The 25,870-nt window shown below is 37.6% G+C and overlaps 1 protein-coding gene across 4 annotated transcripts in view; it reads left to right on the forward strand.

Moving 5' to 3' along the window:
- RAPGEF2 (Rap guanine nucleotide exchange factor 2) overlaps positions 1–25,870 on the forward strand; it is a 188,879-nt gene that overhangs the window by 45,238 nt on the left and 117,771 nt on the right. For all 4 annotated transcript variants that reach the window (XM_074905695.1, XM_074905693.1, XM_074905696.1 and 1 more), the window contains exons 2-3: positions 13,426–13,496; positions 17,053–17,109. In XM_074905695.1, the coding sequence (XP_074761796.1) occupies positions 13,426–13,496; positions 17,053–17,109 (128 nt within the window). The remainder of the gene's footprint in view (positions 1–13,425; positions 13,497–17,052; positions 17,110–25,870) is intronic.

Below are 25,870 nucleotides of genomic sequence, written 5' to 3' on the forward strand. Positions count from 1 at the left end.
CAAGGAATTCAGAGTTATATCTCTAACTTTTTGCTTATTTAACTTGCTCTAAGCATATCAGGTGACATATGGTACCACTCTGGAGAGGCTATGAAGGCTGAAAAACCTGTTTCCCCTTAATATGGGTTGGATTAAGATTCTGAGAGATTGTCTGCTGCTGTCCTGTGGGCAGGGTTTTTTGTCTGTCTGTTTGGTTTCTCCATTCCACAACACTCGTTGGTCCTTTGACTGCTTTACCACCCGTCGACTTGTAAATGTCTGTCTTTGTTGGGACCGGTGGGGGGGAGAAACAAGTACAACAACTGGAGGCACATTCTTGAACTTCAGTAAATAAATTAAAAAATCAGTTTTGATGTGACAGCCAGGTATCTCATTAGCAGTTAATAGAAATTAAACTCTTTAGTTAATAAATTCAGTAGACAGTTTGTAGACCAGCTCTAAGCAGTCACTGCTATTGGGTTGACTTGTGTTCTTAACTATGCAGCCTCTGGTCACAAAAGAAATAGCTGGCAGTATCTCTACCTCTTTACAGTTGTTGATAAAGCTATTGAACAAAACCCCAAGTTAGGGAATGGAGTAAGCAGTAGATGAAATTTATTCACAACTTCCAGCCTTTTCAGGATCTTGTGCATGTGAGTGAAAATCACATCTGTATGACCATCTCTGTAACCTGAGGTACAAATGCAGTGTTTTAAGGCATTGAGTAGGAGATTTGACAAACAATCTGGGTGTTAGGGCTTGGTGTGGAGTTGTCTGATGCCTGGAAGTGGATTTAGCTCTGATGTATCCCTTCAGCAGGTGTGATGGCATAAAAGGGATTTCAAAGTGCTGAGGAAGAGCTATCTAGAGCTGCTAATGGGGGATGTTAAAGAGAAAGGTGTTTCCAGATTACAAACAGCGCCCCCCCCCCCTCCAACATTATGGTTTAACAGTACAGCCAAGGGATTTCTTTAGGGGCCGGCAGAGCATTCCATGAAGCTTCACCGTGTGATTTCTCTTACATTTTTTAAGCTTCTGAGGTGTTCCTGATGGTGTTCCCTTGTGGGTGCAATGCTGGATATGACAATCAAGAGACTCGAGTAAGGGCAGTGGTCGTTACATTGGCTGAAGCTGCTCTGTGTCGCTTCATCTCAATAGGCAGAGGCGGAGCAGATGGGCTGAACCCAGTTCATCTGTCTGTTTTGCTGCCAAGCCGGGGTGGTCCTGCGTGCCCTTTTGTGCCGGGACAGCCTCACGTGGGCTGGCTGTGGGTACGTGCGTGACCTCTGCTTGTTGGAATTGGACTGTTAAAGGGTCAGAGTATTAGCCTGAGTCAGAGGAGGCAGACTTGGCAAGTGGGGTTGGCTCGCTGGGGCGTCGGATGCTCTCCCAGTGCCCGAGAGAAAGTCCAACCTTTTTGGCAATTGAAGGCCGTTAGTTTGTTTTTTTCCATCTTGTTTTATGGTACTCAGAGCTTCATGCTGTTTGCAGGGTGGTGACTTGAGAGGGGCCATGCTTCATCACTACCATAACCTTGTGGATGCTTGACCTGTATGGGTGTTTACCCATTTGACATGAAAATCTCTTAGGTGTTTGGCGTTCTGCTTCCAAGAGTGCAGAGTGCAAAAACTGCTCTAGTCAGATCAAGGCAGTGTCCCTGTTAAGCCCATGGGGATGAATAAATTTCTGTATCTCACAAGTGATATTTAACACCCCTGCTTCCCCCCCGCCGCCCCCCCCCCCCAAAAAAAAAAAAAAAAAAAAAAGCCCCAAAACCCACACCAAAAAAAAACCCAAACCCCAAACCTTGGGTCCCTTTCAGAATGCTACCATTGCTGATAGGAAGGAAAAAAAACCCAAACAACCAAAAGATAAACATTTGGAGTTGTTAAATGCAGCCTGTTTCAGGAAATACCTGAGCTAACAAATTCAGGCTTTGAGATTATTCTGTGGAAAGTACTTTAGCATTTTTCAAATGTTTGCCTCCTTTGCACAGAGGAGTATTTCCAGCTCTGGGAGGATGTGATCACCAGCAGCTTTTGAGGTGAATTTTTGGGTGAGGGTTGATTTGAGATGCAAATATGTACTTCAGTATGATCATTTGCCTGATAGTCTGGGGATAATTTTCATGTGACCCACTGTTGATGCTTCAAGTAAGATTAATATCTGTTGGAAGAAATGCTCTGAAATGTGCTGCTGTAAATTTAGCTGCTCCAAAAAAAATAAATGAACGTGATTCTTTTAAAACATGAAATCAAATGGCAAAGCTTTTGTTTAAATGTAAGCTGAACTAAGAGGAGTTGTATGTTTGAATGTTGGGAAAATTGTATCTGTCTAAATGAATCTTAATGCTTTCTTTAAACACATCAATATAAAGATGTGTATTAGGGTATTATAAGCCTTTAAAATAGTTGTGTGTAATCTTTTCTCTCCCTTCTATTGTCTCTGTTTTTTGGTTGGTTTTTTTTTTTTTTTTTTTTTAAATTAAAGAAACTGAGCAAGACATTTTCTCTTAAATAAAGACAAAACTATCCAAAGCAAAGAGGAATGGTGCAGTTTTACTTCAGCAAATACCCACCGTTGCTTCAGTGGTTGGAAAGGCGAACTTTATTTTTGTTTTGTTTGTTTTTGTGTTTTTGCTTTGGTTGGTTGCAAGCCAGCAATATGAAATGGTTGTAGGCCAGCCACAGAAAATAACTTACTGTATTTTCTGTTGATTATAGTACTACCGAGATATTTCTGTTGCAAGTTCTGGCAGAGCACACCAGTGCTTGCTGGTTCCTTTTGTTTCTGGATGTGAGTTGTCATGGTAATAAGTCAGAGCTGCAGCTTGAAGCTCCTCGCTAGCCCAACCCTGGGTTGGTGGTTGCCATTTGAAACAAGTAAGGAGGGGGTGGTCGGGGTCTCCCCTCGCATCAGAGGCTTCTAGAAAATCCAAGTTTACAAAGTGGAAGTGGCCCTGATGCATGGGGTGATTCTGGAAATGAGTGTGTTGCTGGCCGCGTTGCAATTCAGTTGTGCTTGGCAACTGATTTTTCTCAACCAGAATGTGAGGTTTGTGTGTTTCTGGGTTGGTTTTGGTGGGGTCTTTTGTTGGGTTTTTTTGGGTGGTTTTTTTTTGTTTTCTTTGGCTTGGCAAGGGAAAAATCTAAGAAGTAGAGGGTAGAGTGTGATGACATTCAGCACTTGGGACAGTGCTGAAACCCCCATCCATGGCTTCTTGGTCCCAATGGCACAAGGAGGTCTATTCCATGGTCTTGTTTTAACAGCAAGGTAATGCTGTTATGTCCAAGAAGTTATATGAAATGTGAGCAGTTAGGACCGTTAGAACTTTAGATGCAGACAGATGATCACAAATGATTGTGTAGCGGTGGCTTACCAGGTTACCCCTTCATCAGCTGAACAACATTGCTGCCTTAGCCTGTTGCTAAATTTACAAAGCTTGTTTGCCATGGAAAGCTTAAAATATTCATATGAGCAGTTATCACAGATCAGTTGACAAGACAGCTCTTTAATAAGACTGTGCCTTATTTGCTTGTAATTTGGAATACCTGCCCCATTTAACAAATCTGGTATGCTATGAAGACCAGTATACTACAAAGTGTATGTTGGAATTTTTTTAATGATCGTAACCTTATTAAAGATGCATTTGAAGAAGGAATATTGTATAGCTGTGGTTACCACTTGGCTATGATGTCAAAGTACCATGACCTAGACTTCACAGAAATTAAGGTTTTTCAGAAAAAAAAGTTTTTCTTTTCCTCTTGCCTGCTACAAATTGTATGAAGATTTCATCTAGACCAAGTCTGGAGTTAAGTGCTTCCTTCACAGCAATTTGTTTTGCTTAGTTATGCCTAGATTGTCTGCATTACAATCCTTGTGCTTAAACTGGTATCATGGATATTAGCTGTGGCTGCTTTGAAACCTGTAGACTAATTAAGCACTCTAGAAAACCCCACCACCAGCAAAAGTACCTGAGAATTGTTGTCTTAATCTTGCTCTGACAGTTCTTGGGGAATCCTTTAAGCATAGCTAACTGCTAATCCTGTTTTTAGTAGGCAACCCTACCTGATACACTGTGGTCTCCTTTTCCTGGCCACCATATTTATTCTTCCTAATGATGTTCTCTAAGATGAGGTCCTTTAAAATGCTTCTAACATTACATCTAGGTGCCAATTAGGAGTTAACTTTTGGCTGTTTACTCCAGGTGTATTGCTTAATTTTCCCTCTTTGGTTCTTTGTTCCTCTTTTTTTTTTTTTTTTTTTTTAAAAAAAAAGACCCAGATTTTGTTAGTTGAAAGCTGCCAATCATTATAGTCCTTTATATTTGGATAAACTTATACAAAACTCATCTCTGCTACAATTAGTTGTTTAAAATAAGTCCCACTGTATTTAGTAGCTGATATATTTGTTAATGCAACATCAGTATTCATTTAGTAGAATATTGAGTCTTATTCCATATACCTAATGGAAGACATGGGACAAATAACATACTGTCTCAAAACAATTCAAGACTCTCCTTAGCATTACCAAAAAAAAAAAAAAAAAAAAAAAAGAAAAAACCCCTAGGAACTGACATAACTCTGCAAGAAAAGATGTGAATGTTTATGCGATGAATGGATGGAACAGATTTAATACAAGCTTCCAACTGTTGGCTATAAATATTGGAAAGGCACGAAAAGGCAATTATATATATTCTTAATGGTGAAAAACTTAATTGCATTTGATAATTATGGACTGTACAGTCACTAGGAGAGATCTTTTGTGGTGAAACCATTTTGTTTGCATTTGGACATGCAACCAACGTTTGGGTTTTTGACTACAGAACTTAGGCTTTTGTGTTAAGCATTTAATTGTCTGACTTCTGAGAGTCTGGAAAGCAGAAAAGAAATGCATGGTGCTACCCTGTAATTTCCTATGCTCATTAGGTTGTTCACTGACTTCTATGAGATGGCAGGCTTTAATTTCCCGTCTACCCATTCCACGGTTATCCCCATCTTATGGGATGATTATAATCATGAATGTCTTACAGCTTTTAGCAGAATAAAGTAAAGAAATGATGATCAGCAGGATATGTTGAATCGATTGTACTAATCTTGAGCCAGTGTTAAAAGTCTGCTAGTGTGGGTGGGTCAATGAACCTTCCAACTCATTTTTATACATTTGAGCAGGTTCTGCTGGCAAGATGGAAAACCAAAACCTGTTTATGTTGTTATATGTAAATGAGGCATTACATGGAAGTAGAGGTTTTTAACCCACTTTCCATTGGAAAAAAAATAAATCTAAAGTGCAAAAATAGACATGTAATCAACTTGTCTTTTGAGGGAAGCTCATTTAAAAGGAAAATAATTCACAAAACAAACAACAGGTATTTAAAAGACATGAAGGCTGATTTAAGTATCCCCTTGAAACATCTTGTTTCTCCATGACTGTGATACTATGGTATTTCTCCAGCCTCTGACTCTGAGGCAGTAATGCAGCTGAAGGCTTTGGATAAGCATATTTTTGTTCTCTACTAGGACAACTCCCAGTTAAGACAAACCAGGAAAATGGGATTTCTCCTTTTTCTTTATGAGGTTTTGGAGTTGTTCCTGATTAGCTTCATGTGCAGGTACTTCACTTCTGGATTAAAATTGCCCGTTCCTCCTATTTCTAATCCAGTTTAAAAACTCTACCCGTAACCCAGAGCAAATGTCCCCGTCTTCCTCACAGTGAAGCTAAAAATAACGATTTTTTTCTGTGTCAGCAAGTCTTACCAAGATCAGTAAAGTTTCCATATTCTTTTCCTACTGCCAAGGTGAAGACTTGGGTTGGCTTGATGGTTTGTAAACTGCCCTTTTGATAAAGGCCGATTCCCAAGGTTAGTCATGCCTGGTTGCTGTTGAGTAATGTTTTGTCATGAATTTCCTGAAATATAATGCATGTTTGTTGAGACAAATTCATACAGGTCTAACACTGTAAAATTTTTCAGAACTTTAGTGGCTACTAACACATTTGGCTGAAGTTCAGATAGTTAATTGGCATCTGATGGCTCTAGCAGGCTTTGAAATTCAGAAGTTGCCTTTAAATCCCAGTCACCTGTTTGGAGTATGAGTAAGAAGGTATTTGGTTTTAGAAACTCCTCAGTTGCAAATTGTCTCATTGTCTTGGAGAGCTGCAGTTTTGAGGGAAGCCAAGCTATTGTCTGGAATAGGTAGTTTATGGAAAGGTTCACTAGGCTGGTGGGTGGCAAACTGAGGACAGCAAAGCTACTCTAGTACAATCAGTTGTTTTCTTACCCATATACCTGTCTTTGCTCCCTACCTGTCTCCAACACTCTTGTTCTTGCTTCCCACCCCTCCACTTTTTACATTTTTCCTTTGCCAAACAAAAGGTGTGATGGATGATGCTTATCAGAGCAGCTCTGCTGAGCTGAGGCCCCTTGAATCTGTGTCATGAATGTTGAGTTTCCAGGCTTGCAACTTGGCTGGGAGCTGATGGTGCTGCTCCTGGGGGAGGGGAGGTCTGTGTTGGGATGGATCAGGTAGCTGGATAGGTCTGTCTTGCTCTTGGCAGGAAAACAGGGGTCCCACAGGATAGAGATAAGCAAATGGGATCTGAAACTGTGCTAAATGTGGCTGATGAACAGGGCAGGAATGTCTTCAACCCTGCTGTGAGATCGTTTAAAAGGGTAGTGTCACCTGATTCTGCAGGTTTTCTGTTTGAAGAATCGGACTTCAGTATTAAAAATATTGTTTGGCTAAAGGAAATGCTAATTGATTGTTATGCAAAACTGATAGACCAAGCTTTGCACCCTAGACTATGCTTAGAAACTGAATGTATTAAGAATTGGCAGTTTCACTCGAAGTTCAGAAATTAATTTTTATTAGTCTTTGAGTGTTTACAATTTTTAATTTTTTTAACATAGGCTGATATAAAGGAAATAGTTGTTTCAGGTAAATTTACAAAAGTAAATTGCATAATCTGTATTCATCCATAAAATATAACCCATGGGATTAATTCACAAAAGTACCAGTTTGGGCTATTTGACACAAGTATTTTCACTCAAGTATTTCATTTGCATCTGTGTAGCAGCCAATTCAGCATCAAGTCAATAAATTTTTTTCCTATAACTTCAGCTTTAGGTTTTTTTAAACCACAGATCACTATATACACTAGTAAAAATGGCTTACAGAAAAATGCTTTGGTAGCTCTACAGGGAAGTTAAAAAGAAAAATATATCTTGAATTGTAGTGTAATAGGTTGGATTCTGGTAGGCTTCCTGTGTGGCAGCCCCTTCCACCTGAATATGAAGGTCCCAATGTAAGAAATAAATGTAAAAAAATCTGTAGTATGTGACAAATACTTTATTTTAATCTCTTCAACAAATTAGTCTTGGTATAGCTCACTGATAAATGCATACATACCTAGGCATGCTTCTGCACAGCAGTTGAGTGTGTTTAGGTTTTTTCCCACTGCTAGGAGGCTGGAGGTGAAGATGAATACTTCATCTTCATGTATGCGTGGCAGGTGCTTTGGTATCAGCAATACTGGATTTTTTTGTCGTGGTGTAAGTAAGTTTTTGTGGTTTTGCTCCTGTCTCTTGGCATCTTAATATTTCCAAGATGTGGGCTTACCCTTAGGGTAAGGTCTTGTCTTCGAAGGTAGGTTTGGCTGGGCTAACTGACATAGCTTCCTCCCTGCTTGCCCAGCCCTTCCTTCAGAGGTAGCGGGCTCTGAAGGCAGTAACTTTTATTGTCTCCTGAGCTGCTGCTGGTGAGAACCTGGCATGTTAGTGTGAACCAGATGTGAACAAACCTACTCAGGAGCAGACATGTCTGTTCTGTGGACATGGAAATTTTTGTTTAAACCATATGGGATTGGTGGTGTTGTAGTCCAGTCTGTTTCTTTTGGCGATGCCGGCACTGCTTTGGCCTCAGTGAGCCAGTACAGGCAGCCAGGTGTTAAATCAATGCTAGTGGAAAAAAAGAAGATATAAATGTTTGGTATAGCTACCTGAGTGGCTGAGAGTCAAATGATTTTAGGTGCTGAATGCAAGAAGAAAAGGGAAAAAGGCAGGATCCTGCAGCAGCTACAAGGAAAGAGAGGCAGGACTTCAGCAACCTGGGTTTGGATTGTGGCTTCACTGCTCACTAGGAAGAAAAACTTAGCATTGCTTGCTTCTGTTAATATATCACGATTTGGGGAAAAGGGCATTAAAATACTTGAAGAAAAAAGGGAGGTTCTACTTTGAGCTAAAATAACTGTTTAGTCAGCCCTATAGAAATGACAAACACCTCCCTTCCTACCAGCGGTTTCATGGTCTGTTTAAACCCATCAAAAACTTGTGAGGTCCCACCTTTTCCCTGCTGCATGAGCTGTTGCCTCTGTGACCCTGACGCTGGACCTCGTGGGTTTCATACTGCCAGCAGAGAGGCTTGAAGTTCGGTTCTGGCAAGCGGGTGCTCGCCCTGGGGCCAGGGAGGTGGCAGGGGTGCAGCAGGGAGGGACCAAATGTGATCTCCCGCTTTCCCAACAGTGAAACCTGGGCGTGAGGTGGGATCTGGAGCTGCCAGGTGTGGTGGAAAGCAGGTTTACACCCCCCCCCCCCCCCCAAGCCCCAGCCTGGAGCTGCTGGTAGTTGGCTGAATGAGAGCTAAAGAGGAGTTATTTTAACAAAGACCAGCCTTTCAAAACCTGTTGTAGGCTCAGCAGGCAGATCTTTTTGAGCCTACGGTGAATATTAAGTGCTTTGAAAGGGTCTCTTTTTTTTTCTTTTTTTTACATCCTCCAAGACAGTGAATTAAGGAATTAGCTTGTATTTTATTTTTACCCTTTGATTTTAAATAAACCAAACTATTATAAGATGAAAGCTTCTTTCTGCTTGTTTGCCATTTAACAGAAATTAGTGAATATCGTACTGAAAGCAATGAAGATCTCAACTCAGTATTTTGCTTTTTTACCGTGGCAGGGATGAGTACTTGGGCCTGTAGTTTCACACCTTATGCAAACCAGGACTGAAACCACTGTAAGTCTGCAGTTTTTAGATATGTTTAACTTCTTCAGTCCAAAGTAGCAAATTTTCATGTCTCTGTCACTTTAGTAAAGTAAAAATTTCTTCATTAAGCTAGTACGAATTTGGGGCCAACATTCTGGTTTGGGTTTGTCTGGTTTGTGTAACTGGCATTGCCAAATGTGTTTGAAGCACAAATGAGATGGATAGAAATGTCTGAGCATAAGCATATGCAGATTTTTATTAGAATGGAGAGCGGAGGTGAGGTTGCAGACCGATGTGTTTCTACAGCTCTAATTGAGGTTGAACTGTGTTAAAACTTGAGTCTGTTTTGCTTCAAAGTACAGTCAGAACTTAAAACTGAGCCAGCTGACACCACGGAAACAAACAAATTAAGAAATAACACTGAATTAAACAAATTTTGAGCTGCTCCACACATAGCAACCCAAGCATATGACTTTGGCTGCAGTACAAGTTTAAGCATATATTTCAATTTTCTAGCCTTCATTTAAATAAAAACATCGTTTAAAAACTGCTAATTTGTGCTTTGCATTTAACTTTTGGTTTTGGAGTTTCCATTGAGATGTTTTCTAAAGCTGTTGCCACAACCTTTGTGTAGAACTTGATCCTTGTAGAGAGATCAGCTGAGCCTTTGCATTGCTTGTGCTATTTTTTTTCAATTCTGTTGGCTGGATAATACTAGAAAGCAAAAGCTGGTGGTTCCTCTGTGCTTTTGTATAAATAGTCCTTCCTGTAGCAGGTATTTAACCAATTGTAGTGATGATGATTAACTTTGCTCCTCTCGACTTTCATAAACAGTTATAAAGTTATATTTTAAAAAATAAAGGGAGAAACTGTAAAGAATGATTTTTCTCTGAAGTTTTGATGGCTCAGTCTGCCACCTTGTGGTAATGAGTTACAGGTGTTGTAAAAGCAACGGGAAAAAAGCATCAGACCACTGCTGTCACCTGCAGTTTATATATTCTGTGGATTAGTTGGAGGCAGCTTTCATGGACACTGCGAACTAGCAGAAGTGTTTGTGTAAGTCACATTGGGGTTGAATTCAGCTGCTGCTCTAACTAGCCAGTTAGTTGCTCAACTAGCCAGCATAAATTACATAGGCAGGCTGTGCCCTCCTTGAAAGACAAAGTTTTTTCCTGAGAATTTTAAAATTCTAGCTTTTTGGCAAGTATCTAGAATATCAAAATTAAAAACTTACATAGCTTACATGCCTAAGTTTATGTGCATGTGTTATTTTTGTGAAATGGCTTTTATTAAACCAGCATTTCAAGTATTCGGAATCTGTTTAAGATTTTACAACACTTGGCACAAATATTTCTGAAGGAGTCTTTCATTCCTTTAATTCACTTCTAATTAAGAAGCTGAAACAGCTCTTTATGTTTGACAATGAGTATGTTTGCTAAGTAAGCAAAGCATAGTTATTCCTGAGATAAATGGAAAATGGAGGTAACCTAATGACAATAACTTGATATTCTGATTTGATTTTATTTTTTTCAAATTGCTTTCCTACTCTTTAATGGTGCAGGCTGACTGGAAGTGTGCAGTGTCTACTGACACTATATATTCAGCTCTTTTGACTCTACTGTAGTTTTCTTGTACCTTACACTGTCATGGAGAATTTAATTGAAAGGAATGATGTCGGTTGTTACTTAAATTTCAATGCCAAACTTTTGATGCTAGAGGGAGCTGTTTCCTGCTAGACGCTCTCTGGAAAGGTACCACACGGGCTGCAGCACATTCCTCGGAAACAGTGTTGGATTTAATGCCAATGCACATCAGCTGCAGTGTTATAACGACTGTTTGCTTTGACAGGACCCCGCTGCCACTGGTCTGTTTTCTTGCTGGTTTGGGGGTTTTGTTTGTTTTGTTTTGTTTTTTTTTTTTTTTTTTTTTTTTTTTTTGTGTTTTTTTTTTTTTTTTAATCAAAAAGCCCCTGCCTTTGTTCTATCTGTGATGAGATGTCTTCAACTGTAGCTTCCCTGTGTTGCTGCTGCCAGCAACCATGATGGAAGGACAAGTAAAGATTTATTTAGTTTTTTTTTCTTACCCCTCCCTTTTTTTAGACAGCTTCAGATCTCTTTATTTAGATCTTTTTAGGTGTCTTTTTTGCCTTTTTCATGCAAGGACCTCCACCATCTGCAGTTCGTGGTAGGGGGAACCATGTGGTGCTGTATTTGCAGATATTTGACAAGTTTATATTTTGAAGAGGGATTATTTATTTTTTTTTAAAAAACGTTCACTAAACTTAACTTGTCTGTTGCTTATGAAACTGGTCAGAATGACTCCCTTCAGTGATTTAATGCATCCCCCCCTGCTTTGAGTCACTTCAGCAGCATTCCTCAAGGTACATAACTTGTACTAAGGAGTGAAGAACACATCTTCAGGGTTGGTCACTGGGTTTGTGTCACCCAGCAGTTTTGGAACCAAAAGTCCATGGATCCCTTTTACCAACACTTCCACTTTTAGGTCTGTGGATCCTTGTAAGCCAAGATTCTTTAATCATCCGTGAATCCTTTACTGTGAATAAAATCTGTGCCACTCAAAGAAGCCTCGGTGTAAGCCAATGGCAGGTTACTCTCCTGTTCTGTCTCTGCTGCTTGTTAGACAGGCTTGCTGAAGATGAATTAAAGTAGCACCTTCTGGCCAGGCTCTCTTTGATGTAATCCACTGCCACGGGCATCTGATGATCCTCAGTGGTGCACTCCCAGCTTCCCACAGCAGCCGGTGGCTTGTGCCGCAGAGTTCGGCACGTCGGGATAAGTGGCAGCAGTGCCACAAGGACTGTTGGCCTTGTGTCTTACCCCGCCGCCGGCATGGGGCTCCTAGGAGCCTCTGCTCACCCCCAGCCTGTCTGGCAAGTGAGCAGGTCACTGACTGCAGCAGACACGTCCTTTCACATGTTTTTTTTTTTTTTTTTTTAAACAAAAAATAAAAAGGGTAAAAAGGCAAGTGACTACTGTATATTCTCTTCAAAGCTTTTTATGTTCATGATCCCTCCGTCCCAAACCATGCAAAATTATTTTTGTTGTTGATGTATCCTCTGCTTCTCACAGGAGGAAACAGAAAGACCAGAGTACAAGTGAAATCACAGCATTTTCACTCGTGCATTTCTTCCACTTTTTCAAATTGAATGTTTGCTTTTTTCAGTGCAGGAAAAAGATGTTCTTTTCGATACTGAATGAAAGGCATCTATTTATTCTGAACCATTGAGTATAACTCCTTGTATCTTTTCTGATGTACTGTGGTTTAAACAAGTACAATAACATTTCTACACATAATGTATTTAACTGGATTTTTAAAAATTTTCTTACTTAAATTCAAGTTCTTTATATGACTTCAGTCCTAACATGTTTGCCCAAGTACCACATTAACCTTCTTTCATTGTGTCTGAAAACCGAAGTATTTCTGTACTTCATGGGCAATTTTGAATACACAAATATTTCCCAGTGACCAAATCTTTGATAAATCTATAGCTTCAATATATTATGTGAAAACATCTTCTTAGAGCAAGTTATGAGTGTTATTGGTGTTAGTTTATTCTCAACTTGTCAGCCTCAGCTGGTGGTTGTGAGCCACAGCTCTGATTTTCAATAAATTATACATAATACATTGTTTCTTAACTAGCACGTTTAAAAAAAAAAAAAAAAAAAAGTAACAGCATCAAATCCATGAGTCAAATTTAAATAACCCTAGAATTTGTGGGCTGCATTGAAGTTTTTTCTTAAGTGCTGTAGTGATTTTAAGTATAATGTTAGCAAAGCCTCTAGACTGACATCAGTGCTTCCATAGTTGCATCTTAGGAAGTTTTAAGTCTTGGATGTTGTTGTCATTATTAATGTTGTTTTGTGAGCTGGATGTTGGAGGTCCACAATGGTTAAATGAAACACTTTGCCATGTAACTAGGATTGTATTTACGATTTTTTTATTATCCCATGCCAACTTTTTTTTCTCGTTTAAGCTTGTGGTTTACCTTACATTTGAAGAAGATACAATTTTACAAATATTTATGTACAATGGAGTATTCTGTTAAGATGGTTTGTACTTTTTCCTTTTCCCTGAACATGAAAAGACCATGCTTTACAAAATAAATGATGTTTTTTGGGTATGTTGGCATTAAGCAGACACACATTGGTAGTTGCAAAGCAGCTCACTGGAATTCTGGACCAGGCTTGTTTCCTGGGCACAAGTACTGACAGCAAAAGCAGAAAGGTTTCTGTGATTGTATTTTCCAATGTGAACATGCCATCATTCTTCCCCATGTCAGGTTCCGATGTATAATCAAAGGTATTCCTGCAACTTGCCTTTAATCTCTTGTGAATGCGTTATTTCAAATATTCCTGCTGTTCTCCTATTAGGAGATGCTTTGCAAAACCAGTATTTTAGCAGCTTGTACCAAATTGAGAATCCTAATAATGTTTTCCTTATGTTTGTAGGATTTGGAGATTGTGTATTCTTATTTACATGGAATGGAAGCCTTGTCTAATCTGAGAGAGCATCAGCTAAGGTATGATACTTTATCATTGAGAATACATATATGTTAATGCACTAACAAAACAAAGGAACGGTAACTATACACTACTCCTGTGTACCTACCTCAAACTGAAAAGCTGTCTGTCACTGCATCCATTTCTTTCCTTCTTTATTGTCCTAAATGCTTTCTCCTTGTATGTGTGCCTATCTATATCCCTATTTGTTGCTTCTGATTTCTATTATGGCTGTGTTTACTTTCTTTTCAAACGTTTGAACTAGAATAAATGCTCTACATACAGAGTACAAGATCCAGTCCTGAATGAGTCGTCATATAGTCCAAATAATTTATGTAACATAATAGTCTATGTAATATAATAAGCAGAGCCTGTTATTTAGCTTCTGTTTCTGTTTATGCTTGCTTTTTTGTGGAAGTTTTAGACAAATTATGTACTACACATGCAAAGGATACTTACTAAAAAATTACTAATGTCATCCACATACTTTTTTATTAAAATGCTTCATAAGAAAATAAATTCAAGTAAAAATTTCCAGATGAACTTTCTATCTTTTGTAAAGACTTGTGTGTTTGATCTTCAAGTAATTGTTTCAGTTGTCTTCACATAAGCATCTTGCAGCAGAGGTTTCTAAGGGTATTTGGACATTGGTGTGAGGCTGGCAGATAGAGAAGGAGGCCAGCACATCTCCCGTGTGCTTCATGGGGAGGGTGAATTACTGTTCAATCCTGGGGTCTGCCGACATTTGCCACATCTGAAGATGCTGAAGCAACTTTGACTTGATTAATGCTGGTTTAAGTTCTAATTTCTGGCTTCTTTTGCTTTGTCATTCTGTCAGAATCCATATTCCCAAGCCAATATTCTGTAATTTGGAGAAAATAAAACGTGGGGTTTTCTTTCTTCCAGAGCGCTCAAGATACATTTTGCAATGTGAATGTTAACTTCAAAGGAGTCTTTGTAATTACTTCTGCTTTGGAAGGAGGCCATGATCCCATTCAGTTAAAGTATTTTGTGTTATGCTGTTATATGCAAGACTTTTAGCACATCAACTTTTGCATAGCTGGAGTTGAACTGATGTTAACTTGTTTCAAAGATCAAAGTGTGCACATATGGTAGCGTGGTATGTTGATGTGTGCTGCTTGGCTTCCTGTGCAGAATGAGGCTCCTGCTGAGGAATGTGTGGAACTCACTCTCCCAGCACAGTGAATTCCTAGAAGAGAGCTTCTGTTTACAGTGCCATACATGGAAAAGGCTGGGCTCCCGGCAGATGTGGGACAGAAAGCTTTTATAGTATCCTCTAGGATACAACATTTCTTGTGGCAGTGGGATGCCACAAAAACTTCTGAGATGCATTAAAAACTAGTGTATTAAATATAGCCTCTAGTAGTGAATAGCTTACATTATGGCTTGCTGATGATCTCATCTTGCATTTATTATTTGCTTAGGAAGCAGACAAAGATCACATTTGAGCAAAAATTAGACACCAGTATTGATAAGAACTAATCAAATTTTTCAAATATTTGAGGAAGCAATCTGGTTTGTACTACTTGGTCATTGTAATTTTGAACTGTTCCAGTTTAACACAAGAATTGAAACACTTGACTACCTTCTGTAAGAGGCATTTTCTCCCCAATTACTGTCCTAATAACGGGACCAAAACACTGTAAAACAGACAGTGCCAGTGGTAAACTTGCATGGCTTTATCAAGAATGTACTTCCTTTGTTTCCAATTCAGAGGGGAACAAAACTTGCTTGTTAAAGTGATTCTGTTTCCTACAACTCCTACTCCTAGATGGCCCATTGCCCAGCATCATTTCAGACCAGTAGAGCACAGACTATCCTTGAGCAGTATTTTAATTTTTAAATTTGACTGGTAGCAATGACTTTTCTTCTGGTACCTTCTCAGCAGTAACCTCATGTCCGTTCTCCCCTTCCCTCTCAAAACAGGGGATCAGAGACAGAAAATGAGGACCCAGGAGGTAGAAGCAGACTGTAGCTTTTTGGTGTCTTCAAGGTTTTTGGCAAGACATGATTTTATGGTGGGGAGTAGTGTCTGAAAAAGAGAAGGTTCTGTGGTTCAAAAAATTTTTTGCTGTGCCGGAAAGCAAGAAGATTTTTCATTAATGGAAATTGATGTATGGTACATAATAATTATATACAATACAGACATTGCCTATATAAGAAAAGCTCTCAGAGATGGTTCAAAGAGTAGATCTAAAATACTGGGGTGGGGGAAAGGCCATGGTAGTAGAACTTGAATAATTTTTTTTTTTCTTTGGGCAAATAGAATTAAGGCCTCGGTTTTCTGTTAACAGTTCATAAATAATCGGTTTACCACTATAAGACTGCCACTTCTGGTTAGAAAAAGTATTATTTTTTAGTGAGCCGAATTGATAAGTAAAATCCTGAAAGATGAGGGCTAAGGTAGTTTTTTTAGCAGCCTGTTGATTATGGAAATGAGTGATTTGGAAATGATGGGAAATGGCAATAGGAAGCCTTTTAAATGTCACATCAAACCGAGATCAATGCTTCCAGGCTTCAGATCAACTTTTTGGAGACTTATTGTCTGAGCAGGGATTCTTGAGCACTCTTGTCTGCTTAGGATATAATTGTGAGCAGCCAGTCATTGGTGCGCTGAGGTTCTGATGACTGATCCTGTGAGGAATGATAATTTCTTTCCCAAAATTAAGTATAGTTCCTCATTTGGATGTTCACATGAGCCTCTTAAGCAAATCTCTGTTTGACTGTCTGTCAAATAGCCTTGGTGTTTGCAGTCTGCATCAGAGCCATAGAAAGTCCAAGGGAGGCAGTGAGGGTTGTTTCTTCCCCCCCCCTGTAATTTACAGGGTCCATTTTCTTAAGACAATAGACAGAAATGGCATGTTGGTCTTTTACACCAAGTTAACATTACATTTCCTAATATGTGGTAAATTCTATTATAGTTGCTGTCTATTATGCCACATTTGTCAGGCAGACAGTGAATGCAAAAGTGCTTTAATCCCCCCCTCTAGACAGAGGATTTTCCTTCAGGAAATTCTCTCCACTTTGAGCCTTCTGGGATTTCAGCATTAAAATCTCATGGTAATTTTTAACTTGTTGAATTTTAGCAAAACATGAAGCATCGATTTACCATGCCACATAATTTCTTGTTTTATTTATTGGACCCGTCGTGAAAAAGGGAGCAGTTTTTATATTGTATCTCTGATTAGTGTTACGTATTATAAATTTCCATCCATTTCTAAAATTCTGAATTGTTTCCTTATAAAGCAACTTACTTTATCAGATCACTTTATAAAATGAGATCGGTATCACTTTACCCATTTTATAGAGTTTTTTTTTGATGGGAGCAATTACATCTAGTGTCCTAAATCAAATCTGATCTTGGATGAACTAATAACTTTAATGCTTAGATTTAACAGTTTGTTCTCTTAAATTAGAAATCAGTTTAGCTTTAAATTGATAGATTCTGCAAGTGCTGGAGGCAAATGTGCAAACGCTGACTAACTTTAGAAAGTGAAGTCTTTGTGACACTGATAAGAATCATAATTAAAAATGACTTCTTTCCTTCTCTTCCAGACTGATGTGTGAAACCGTTAGATATGAAAGGCATGAAGCAAATGAAGTTCTGTACTAGTAAGTATTTCTGCTTCCTTTCCTTTGATGTTCAGAGAATTAATTCATTTTAAAGTGTGTTAAGGACAGTGTTTAATGCCAGCTCCCTTGCCCAGCACACAGTCTGTAAACATAAATGAGCCACTTCATTTTCATTGTCAAACAATGCAGAAATTTGCCAGTGCCAGGGAGGGAGCCAACAGTGACTCCTTGCTTGGTGATGTGTGTTGTATTATTTTTTGTAACCAGTGAGATTAAATGGAATTAGGGGATGTGGGATGTCTTCTCATTAGAGTAAGTTGTCATTTAGTCTCACTTCAATTTTGTCAAAGTAGTAGCGACAAGTTTTTTCTGCCAGAGGTGCCAAATCGACATGTCTAACACATCTTATAATTAGCAGGGATGTGATCTAATGTCAGCTCGGATGTACAGTAGAGATCAGAGGATTGCAATTGCTTCGTTTATGCGAGCAATTTATTGAAACAAAAGATTTATCAGATTTTCACTTACTGCCCCTAAACCAGACTCTAAATGCAGATTTTTCTGGGTTGTCTGATATTATTTGAACATTTAAGCATACAAAGAATGGACCTCTATGTCTTCTTTTATACATATGTAATTTTTTCCTGTATTGACCATCAGGAGGAAGATGTGATTGAACAAGCTTTAATGCTAAGCCTTGAACATTCAGCAAAGTTAATTTAATGCCTAATGCAACCCAGTAATCAGTTATTTATGGGAAATGCACAAGGTCAAAATCTGTAGGTGGATAGATAATTTTAATTAGACCAATATAATCTTTATTTATTTTACAGACTAATTTGCTAGTGACCATTGTGCTGGTGATTTGTTCTTTTCTAGGCAGTTGGTCTGTGTCCATTTTGTTTACTAGAGTTTTTGTTTAGATCAAATATGTTGGCTCATTCCAACTGTTGGTTTAAATTTAAATTATATGCTGAATGAATCAAGGCTGCTAGTTATTCATACAGTCAAGGCAGGCAAAAGTTACCAGGAAATACATGCCTGAGAAAATAAAATGCACAAACAAACTGTGAAATCTGGGTTAACTTGAAGTGCTTTTTGCAGTTCTTTTGCACTGATTTCCTTTGTCACTCCTTTCACGTGACTTCATCTTACTTTGGTTGTTTGCCTGTCATTCCTATTTACTTCTTGACATTGTTTCCCCCCATGATTTATTCAGTAGATTTAATGGGCAGTTGGGCAGTTTCTGGATACAGATGCAAAATGTGCTTGCTCTAGCATTTCACATCTCTGATTTAATGTTTAATATGCTAAACCTTAAAGTTAACACTCAATATTTTTTTTTATTTAGGAAAAAAAATAAAATTAAATATTTTGAAGCCAGAATAATATGTTCTGTTACTGAGTTGTAGCTTTACGTTTTATTTTAATGAAAAATTTGAGATCTACTTGGCAAGAAAATCACATGACACCTGCAGTCTAATTTCAGTATTCTATTTTTAGGACAAGGAACTTGGAGGAATCTTTTTTTTTTGTTTCAGATTCAGCATATGCATTGAAGATATATTCTTCTAAAAAACATTAACTCCAATTTTGCAGTGTACATATCTGGAAAAAAATTCCTAGTCCTGCAGGAGATAAGCAGTGTGATAGCCAGGTTATAATCAATCCACTCAGTTATAGGGTATGAGTTTGGAGGATAAAACCTGGTCACTTTTTATTCAACATGCCAGAATTTATCACTTGAAGGTCTTACTTTGGTCATGAAGGCTAAGGTTTTAAAAGAAAAAAAAAAACATTAAATTTGAACACTGTTAGAAAGGGTTTTTTCCCCAGCGATGGTATGACTTGCACTGAAATCTGAAATTGGGTGCTAATCTTCTGTGTTCATTAGAAAAATCTATTAAAATAGCTGCAACGGTTGGAGCTGTTAATTGACCTGTGTGTGACCTCCCTGAGGCACAACTTAATGTCTCAATGCAGATAAGCTAAATCTTTATATTTAAATGCTAACATAAAAAATAATACAGTTGCTCTGTTTATTTGATCAGAACTTTTTCATTGTGAAAAATTTGTTCATATCTGCACTGTCAGCTGTACTTATAAAAAAGTAAATTTCTATTGCATGCATGCAATGCCAAAAAGTATTCGTATTCAGTACACAGTAATTTTTTTATTCTCCATTTTTTTAAAAAAAGTTGTTAATTTCCATAGTATCTCTATAGATTTTTTTTTTTTTATTATGACCAAAGGGATAAAATGGAGCACGTTGTTTAAAATTGGCTCATCTCATCTGCATTTACTTTACTATCAGTGGGTGTACATTGTAGTGACAAATTCTCAAACCCTACGGCCATTTCACTGTTTAAATGGAAACTGGGTTATTAAAAGTGGCAGTTCAGCTCGAGTTATTCTTCATTTGCCAGTCATCTTACTACTTTCATTTGATGGGAAGTTAATGATAAAAGGTCTTAAAACCTGCAAGGCAAAATTTCATAATAGAGATTTTCTTGACACATACCTGATTTTTTTTATCCACTACCTTTATTCAAATCTACTTAAAGATTTTGGTCACTTGATATATATTTTATCAGTAGTTCAAAGGAAGAAAATTAGTCCTTTCTTCGTATCTGCGTAATAGTCATTCTTGACATTTCTAACAGTAAGCTTCTAATTAGCTTTTTTTTGGAAACCAAAGTTTTAGCAGTTTTGTAGAGGGTATGTATACATCCTGATAGATGAACAAAATTTTTCAGATCAAAATTTAAATGTTTGCTATGATGGCAGAAAGGAATCTTTGGTAATAAATGTTTTTCATATAAGTAAATGAATATGTCACTAATGAAGAAAGCAGGTCTTTTTCCTCTCATTGCTTGTACAGGGGCTGTATGTGCTTTTCAGCCATGCTGTTTGATATTTCTGTCTGTATGCATCAGTGATGTTTGGCTTACTCTTTCTGTAAGGAAGTCTTGCATGTGTTTAAACTTCCATTATTTTCTTCTCTAAAGATATTGGTTTGACAGAAAATATTTGAAGTTTTGATGACCTGATGTCCAAAGTCTTTCGGTAATAAAACCTCATGTGTTTATGAATTGCTATGCTGTAGCATAACATGTTTTTCTGATCACGTTCCCTTTAGTTTCTGAGCAATTGAACCTGGAACTATTTGCTGCTGCTTATAATATTTTTTAAAAAAATACAAAGGAAACCTGAACCCAGGTTATTGTAAAGTGTGTTTTAGTTTTTTAGAGAACATTACAATGAAAGCCTGATCGGATATATGCTCCTACCTCCCACATGTCCCTACTGAGAAGATTGCAAGACACATATTTTGGATTTAAGCTCTTATCAGTTACAAATTTCTCAGTCCGTAGCACTTCAGTAGTATGCTACTGGTTTTGATTTCATTGATTCATAGAAAAGGACAAGTGTTTGAAGAAAGGGTAGTAATTTCTTCGACATCTTGAACTGAATTTTAGTGTTAATGTCTATGGTTGGAAAAAGCTCTTAGATAATGTCAACGTTTGTGTGCTTTCATATCATTCAGTTGTGCAGCCTTCTGTGCTTTAATGAAATACAGCGTTTTCACAGAACTATATTGTGAAAAAGTAGGTAGAAGGTGTACATATAAACTGGAGATTGGAAAGAAAAAATGTTACATTGTAAAACTGAGTTATTCGTACAGTCAGTGTCCACAGCTGAAATGAGAAACAGCAATCTATTTAGTTTCTAAATTACTGATTATGGTAGGCAGCATGTATAATAAATAGCTGTATTTGTACGATTACATTTTGTCTTGCTTTTTTCCTCATTCCCTGCTTGTCATGCCATCTGGGATGAAAAACATCCACTTGTGTTAAGACTGTACTGCTTATATGGTGGGGAGAGAAAAGTGGATGAGAAGCGGAGAAGGCTGTGAAAAAGGATGAAGAAACATAATTTCAATTGGTCTTTTGGGATATTTCGATGTTCAGACCTAAGTTCTCAGGTCCAGTAGCTGTAATCCAGTCTTCACAGTTTTCTGAGTTACATCACTGTGGCAAATCACAAGACCCAAACCTGTTTGCTTTGGGCTAGCCATGTGGCCTTCTCCAGAGCTAGCTTGGCCCAGCTGTCAAAGCCTGAAATGAAGGAAATAAAGTAGCATGACTTCTTGGTTGCTACTTGAAAACTTATGGTGTTCTTAGATGAAACTGTCAGCGTCTTTCATGAGGTAGAGCAGAATGTCTGAAAAATGCTGGAGGGCATTGGCTTTGCATAGCTTTGAGGCAGGTTGTTGTTAGAGGATTGCCCGAAGGCATTGAGGAGACTCAGGGCAGTGGCTGGCAGTGAACTTGCAGAGCTTCCTCAGGAGGATGCTTGTCTGTGCTGTCACCTGTCCAGGGACTGTGTGTTACACAAAAAGTCAAGTAGGGATTTGGATGTAGCTGTAAAGCATCTGGGGGTGTCTTAAATGGCTAAGCTGTAGTTTTATTTGCAACTGTAGGTCTATGTAATTAATGTATAGTAGTTCTGTGCAAGGACAGGTGAGAGATATTTGAGTAGTCTCTAAGAGTGAGAATCTAAGAGTCAAACTTTAAGCCCTACAATAAAAGTGACATTTAGTAAATTCATGGTTCTTTCACGGTAATGTATTGCCCTGAAGACCCTCAGGAGGATAAAAGCAGTGTGTATAAAACAACAAAAAGTGGTGTCAAAGTTTGTTCGTTTTTGCATAGCCTGACTTGACTGTGCAATGAAGTGTGACAAAAATGAACTAAAAGTTGCTTCTTTAGCTACTGGTGCTTGATTTTTAAACTGAACAGCTCTGCTGAGACCTACCTCACTGAAATTTGTGTTTTGATGCATACATTTGTGTTATGAAGTAATGTTTCTGTTCCATACATGTTCAAGAAGTTCTGTAATGGTGGTATCATAAAATCAAATTATTCTGTAGAGATAGGATATATGTGATCTATAGCTATATATATATATCTTATAGATAGAAAACTTAAAACACTACAGAAAGGAATTGCTAGAGAAGTGTACGAGGAACAAGCTGACGTTTCCACTAGTGATATTTGGAGTTTCCAGTAAAATTATTCTCTTGTATTCTTTAATATATTACTTTTAACCAGAATTATTTTTTTTTTTTTTTTGGACAGAATGCACCTGTATTTGGAGGCTTGGGTCACATCTGAATTTACTGTCCTAGTTTACTGAATGTTCTTGACTTCAGAGAGCCCATATAAAAGATTTCTTCTTTGCTCTTATAGAAATATGAGACTTTGAAAATTACTTAAAATGCTCTAAATACACAGTAAACTCAGAACATATCTGTTTGAAGCATCCCTCTGCGTCAGTATCTGAATTTTCAGGTAGACATCTGCAGGCAATATATATTCATTCTTCTTGTGTATCCATAGGTTTCTGTGGAAGTCAGACAGTAGTATATTTAATAATGCAAAGAACTGCTGCATCAGGGCTGGTCTATTTTATTTTTTTTTTTCCTTTTTTTCCTTTTTTTTCTTCTCCTTAAAGTATTCCCAAAGGTCTATTGCTCCTTCTGATAGTCGGGCAGTTGCCAAAGTAGTGTTGGGATACTGCCAGTTCTGCACTGCAGTAAATCAGGAAGGTGAATTCATATGTTGTGTTGTGGATACATTTTCTGTAGGGAATTTTTTAGGCAATGTGTATCATTAAAACAAATACATTCAAGGACATGGCAGCCAGCTCTGTATAAGCAGACATCAAATCAAGGCTGCTTAATAGTGTCAGTGATGTTACAGTCTGTTGGCTTTGCATAGCCACTTCCAAATTTCTGTGTTATTGTTTGACCTGATTTTGAGACTTATTTGAAGGCCAAAGGAAGGTTTTTTTTGAGAGGATTTTAATTTGCACCTTCTTTACTGTAAATGTTTCACTAAAACCTATCATGGTTTTGTTGTCGTAATTTTGAGAATAAAAGCTTTGATTTTGGAGAAACATTAGAAAGATATAATATTAAATAGAAGAATTGTATGTCTTGATTGACCTCAGAGTATTTTGTATGGGAAATAATTGTATTTTACTACCTCTGTTATTTTCCTGATGATTTAGGAGATGATAATTTTTTTTTTTTTTTGTTCTGAAATTCTCTTCTGATATTAAGGGCTAATTTGATGTACAAGTTTAATACCAAGACTTCAATGACAGTAAGTTAGTTAGCTTGCAAATGAATATTTGCATAATGTGTTTATTGATTGCCTATTTAATCAGCTGTCTGAGACTGACACACATTACTGACACTGCAGTAATCTCTGATTTGACTGAATTTTCTATTTTTTTACTGATTTTATTTCAGAAGTGAAAAAGAATACAATAAATTTAATACTCTAAAGAAAAAAAATACTTTTGATTATTTGTTTTCATGAATATTAAGGAATTGTTTCCTGCAGTTCATTTTTCATTTCCACCCTTGCTACCAGGAGAGAAGACATCAGTTTTCATCTTGTGGCCACTATTAAAAGATAATCATGGACATCAGTTGAATTAAGCACGCTAAAATGCCTGTTCAGTGAAAATTAGAGGTTCTAAATCCTGAGTTATCAGTGTAATTATGGGATATATTTTAACCTTTTCTTACATTTAGCATGAAGATTAGGAATAAATGTAACTTCAATCTGTTCATTTAAAAAAAAGTGTTTAAAAATTGTGTGTGACTAATGCATTAAGTACCCAATCTCCTTACTTCTGTGTTTGGGATATACCTCTGAAGGTCATCAAGAGCATCTAAAATGCTTTGGCAGATGTCGGTAACTGCTTAACTATCTTATTCAGGAGGGTTATAGACAGTGCTGACAATGTGAATAAACCATTTTCCAGTTATTCTGTTAGAACAATACAGTGCTAGTGGGCAGAATCTTCAGGCAAGGAGATGTTTACCTGAAACGATTGTTAAATCTAAAGACATGTTTGACATTCCAAGGCACTTCAGGGCTAATTTAATAGTGGCAATGGTTATTCAACTAAACAATAACTACCTATAGCTTTCTGCATACAGAGGGTAACCAAAATGAAGAGAGAAGAACAGACAAATTAATCTGCTGAAACAATATCCTATGGAGCATGAGCTTGCAACGCAATGTTCTTTCTTTCTAATTTCTTCTTGTGTAGTGCTTAAATGCCTGAAAGAGGTCCCGTTCTGACATGTCAAATTTTCATTGTGTTTGTTCCTCTCAAGTAGAGATCTGGGAGCATGAACAATGTCTGTTCTGAATTATTTTGTGTTTACTTTCTGAAATTTACTCAACTTTCAACAACATTGAGTATGATTTAATGAAAATGTAATTTGCTAGGTATATCTTGGTTTGTCATATAAGTTCTTTTATCAAAGCAGTTACAAATGTTATAGTTTGTAGGAATGGTACTATATCCAGTTTAAATGTAAGTCTTGAATTAATTCTTTAGTGGTTGAATTTTAATGATTTATGGAAACAATAATTCTAACTAGCTCTTCTACAACTAAGAAATTGTTCTTACCGATTTCATGACCTTTTTATGAAGTAGTTTGGAAAATACACCTGAATTGGAAAGGAATTCTGGATGCTGATATTTGAATTATGTCAGGGGTCATTCCAGCATCTGGTATTGCTGGACCATTCAGTCTAGTGTTGGGAGGGAGAATGAATGACACCTCTGTTGTTTACGTTGCAGGATAGACACATCTCCTGCAAAAGGAATAAAGCAGTAATTATGTGGAAGCCATTTCCATTGAGACCTGCATACTACTTAGCTTTTTTCGAATGCTGTCTTAAAGAAGCAGACTGAGAAACCAATAACCAGAAGGTGGTCAGAGCAGCAGACTTCTGTTTTAACATGTGCTTTCAAGTCCAGATGCTGAATTTTGCACTTAAGTGATCTCTTATTTGGCAGAAATAAGCATGTTTGACAGCAGTTATCACACAGACCTGCAAATTCTTGCCACTGTACATGTTTATCATGTTCATTATCTCAGTTGAATCAAATGCACACTGGTAAGCATGTGCTGAGTATGATTTGTAATTCAGAGGTTTTAGTAGTGCTGTATCTTGGTGAAGAATGAGAATTAAATGGACTGCTCTTGTTAAAATGTAGCTATTTCTAAAGAAGTTCTAATGAAAAATGGTGCATCAGGAGTTGTTAGGTTAGAGGAAGACACTACAGATGGTGTACGTACTTGAGATGTATTGGGTCTTTTAACAGGTTGACTTAAATCTTTATTGTAGTTGAATATTTTGGAAGGCTTTTCAGCATCTTATGTGCTTAGAAAATCTGAAAGCTAAAATTGGACTACCTGTGCTACTGTAGACAGATGCCTTATTAATCAGTACATGTGGGGGACACGTATTGAAATGAGTTCATTTTTGTGCATAACTTCTTTGATATGCTGTTAATATTGATTCAGATTTATAGTTACAAGCCTGGTGTACAAGTGCTACAGATTGCCTTATATCAAAATAAAATAATTATAATTAGAAAATAAAACTTCAGTTTTAAGTAGTGTATATGTAACTAGTTGGGGGTCTGGGGATAAGAAACTGCCCCTTCCAGTGGAATAAATAACTCACACCATGAAGAGTTTGATACAGGTGCTGAAGACTCTGAGAAAGCCTGCAAACTTCTTGGATCTTGGCAGTCTGGAGATTTATAAACACTTCCTGATTTTTGAAATCTGAGTACCTCTGAGGTCTCAAAGAACAGTTATATGCTAGGATATGTGAGGACTCAAGTCTGAAAATGCTGTCTAACCTTATCGGCGGTGACAGCCTGGTGATGTCATCGTAAGCTACTGCATAATTAT

The sequence above is a fragment of the Athene noctua genome, chromosome 4 (assembly GCF_965140245.1).
Source record: "Athene noctua chromosome 4, bAthNoc1.hap1.1, whole genome shotgun sequence".
NCBI lineage: Eukaryota > Metazoa > Chordata > Aves > Strigiformes > Strigidae > Athene > Athene noctua.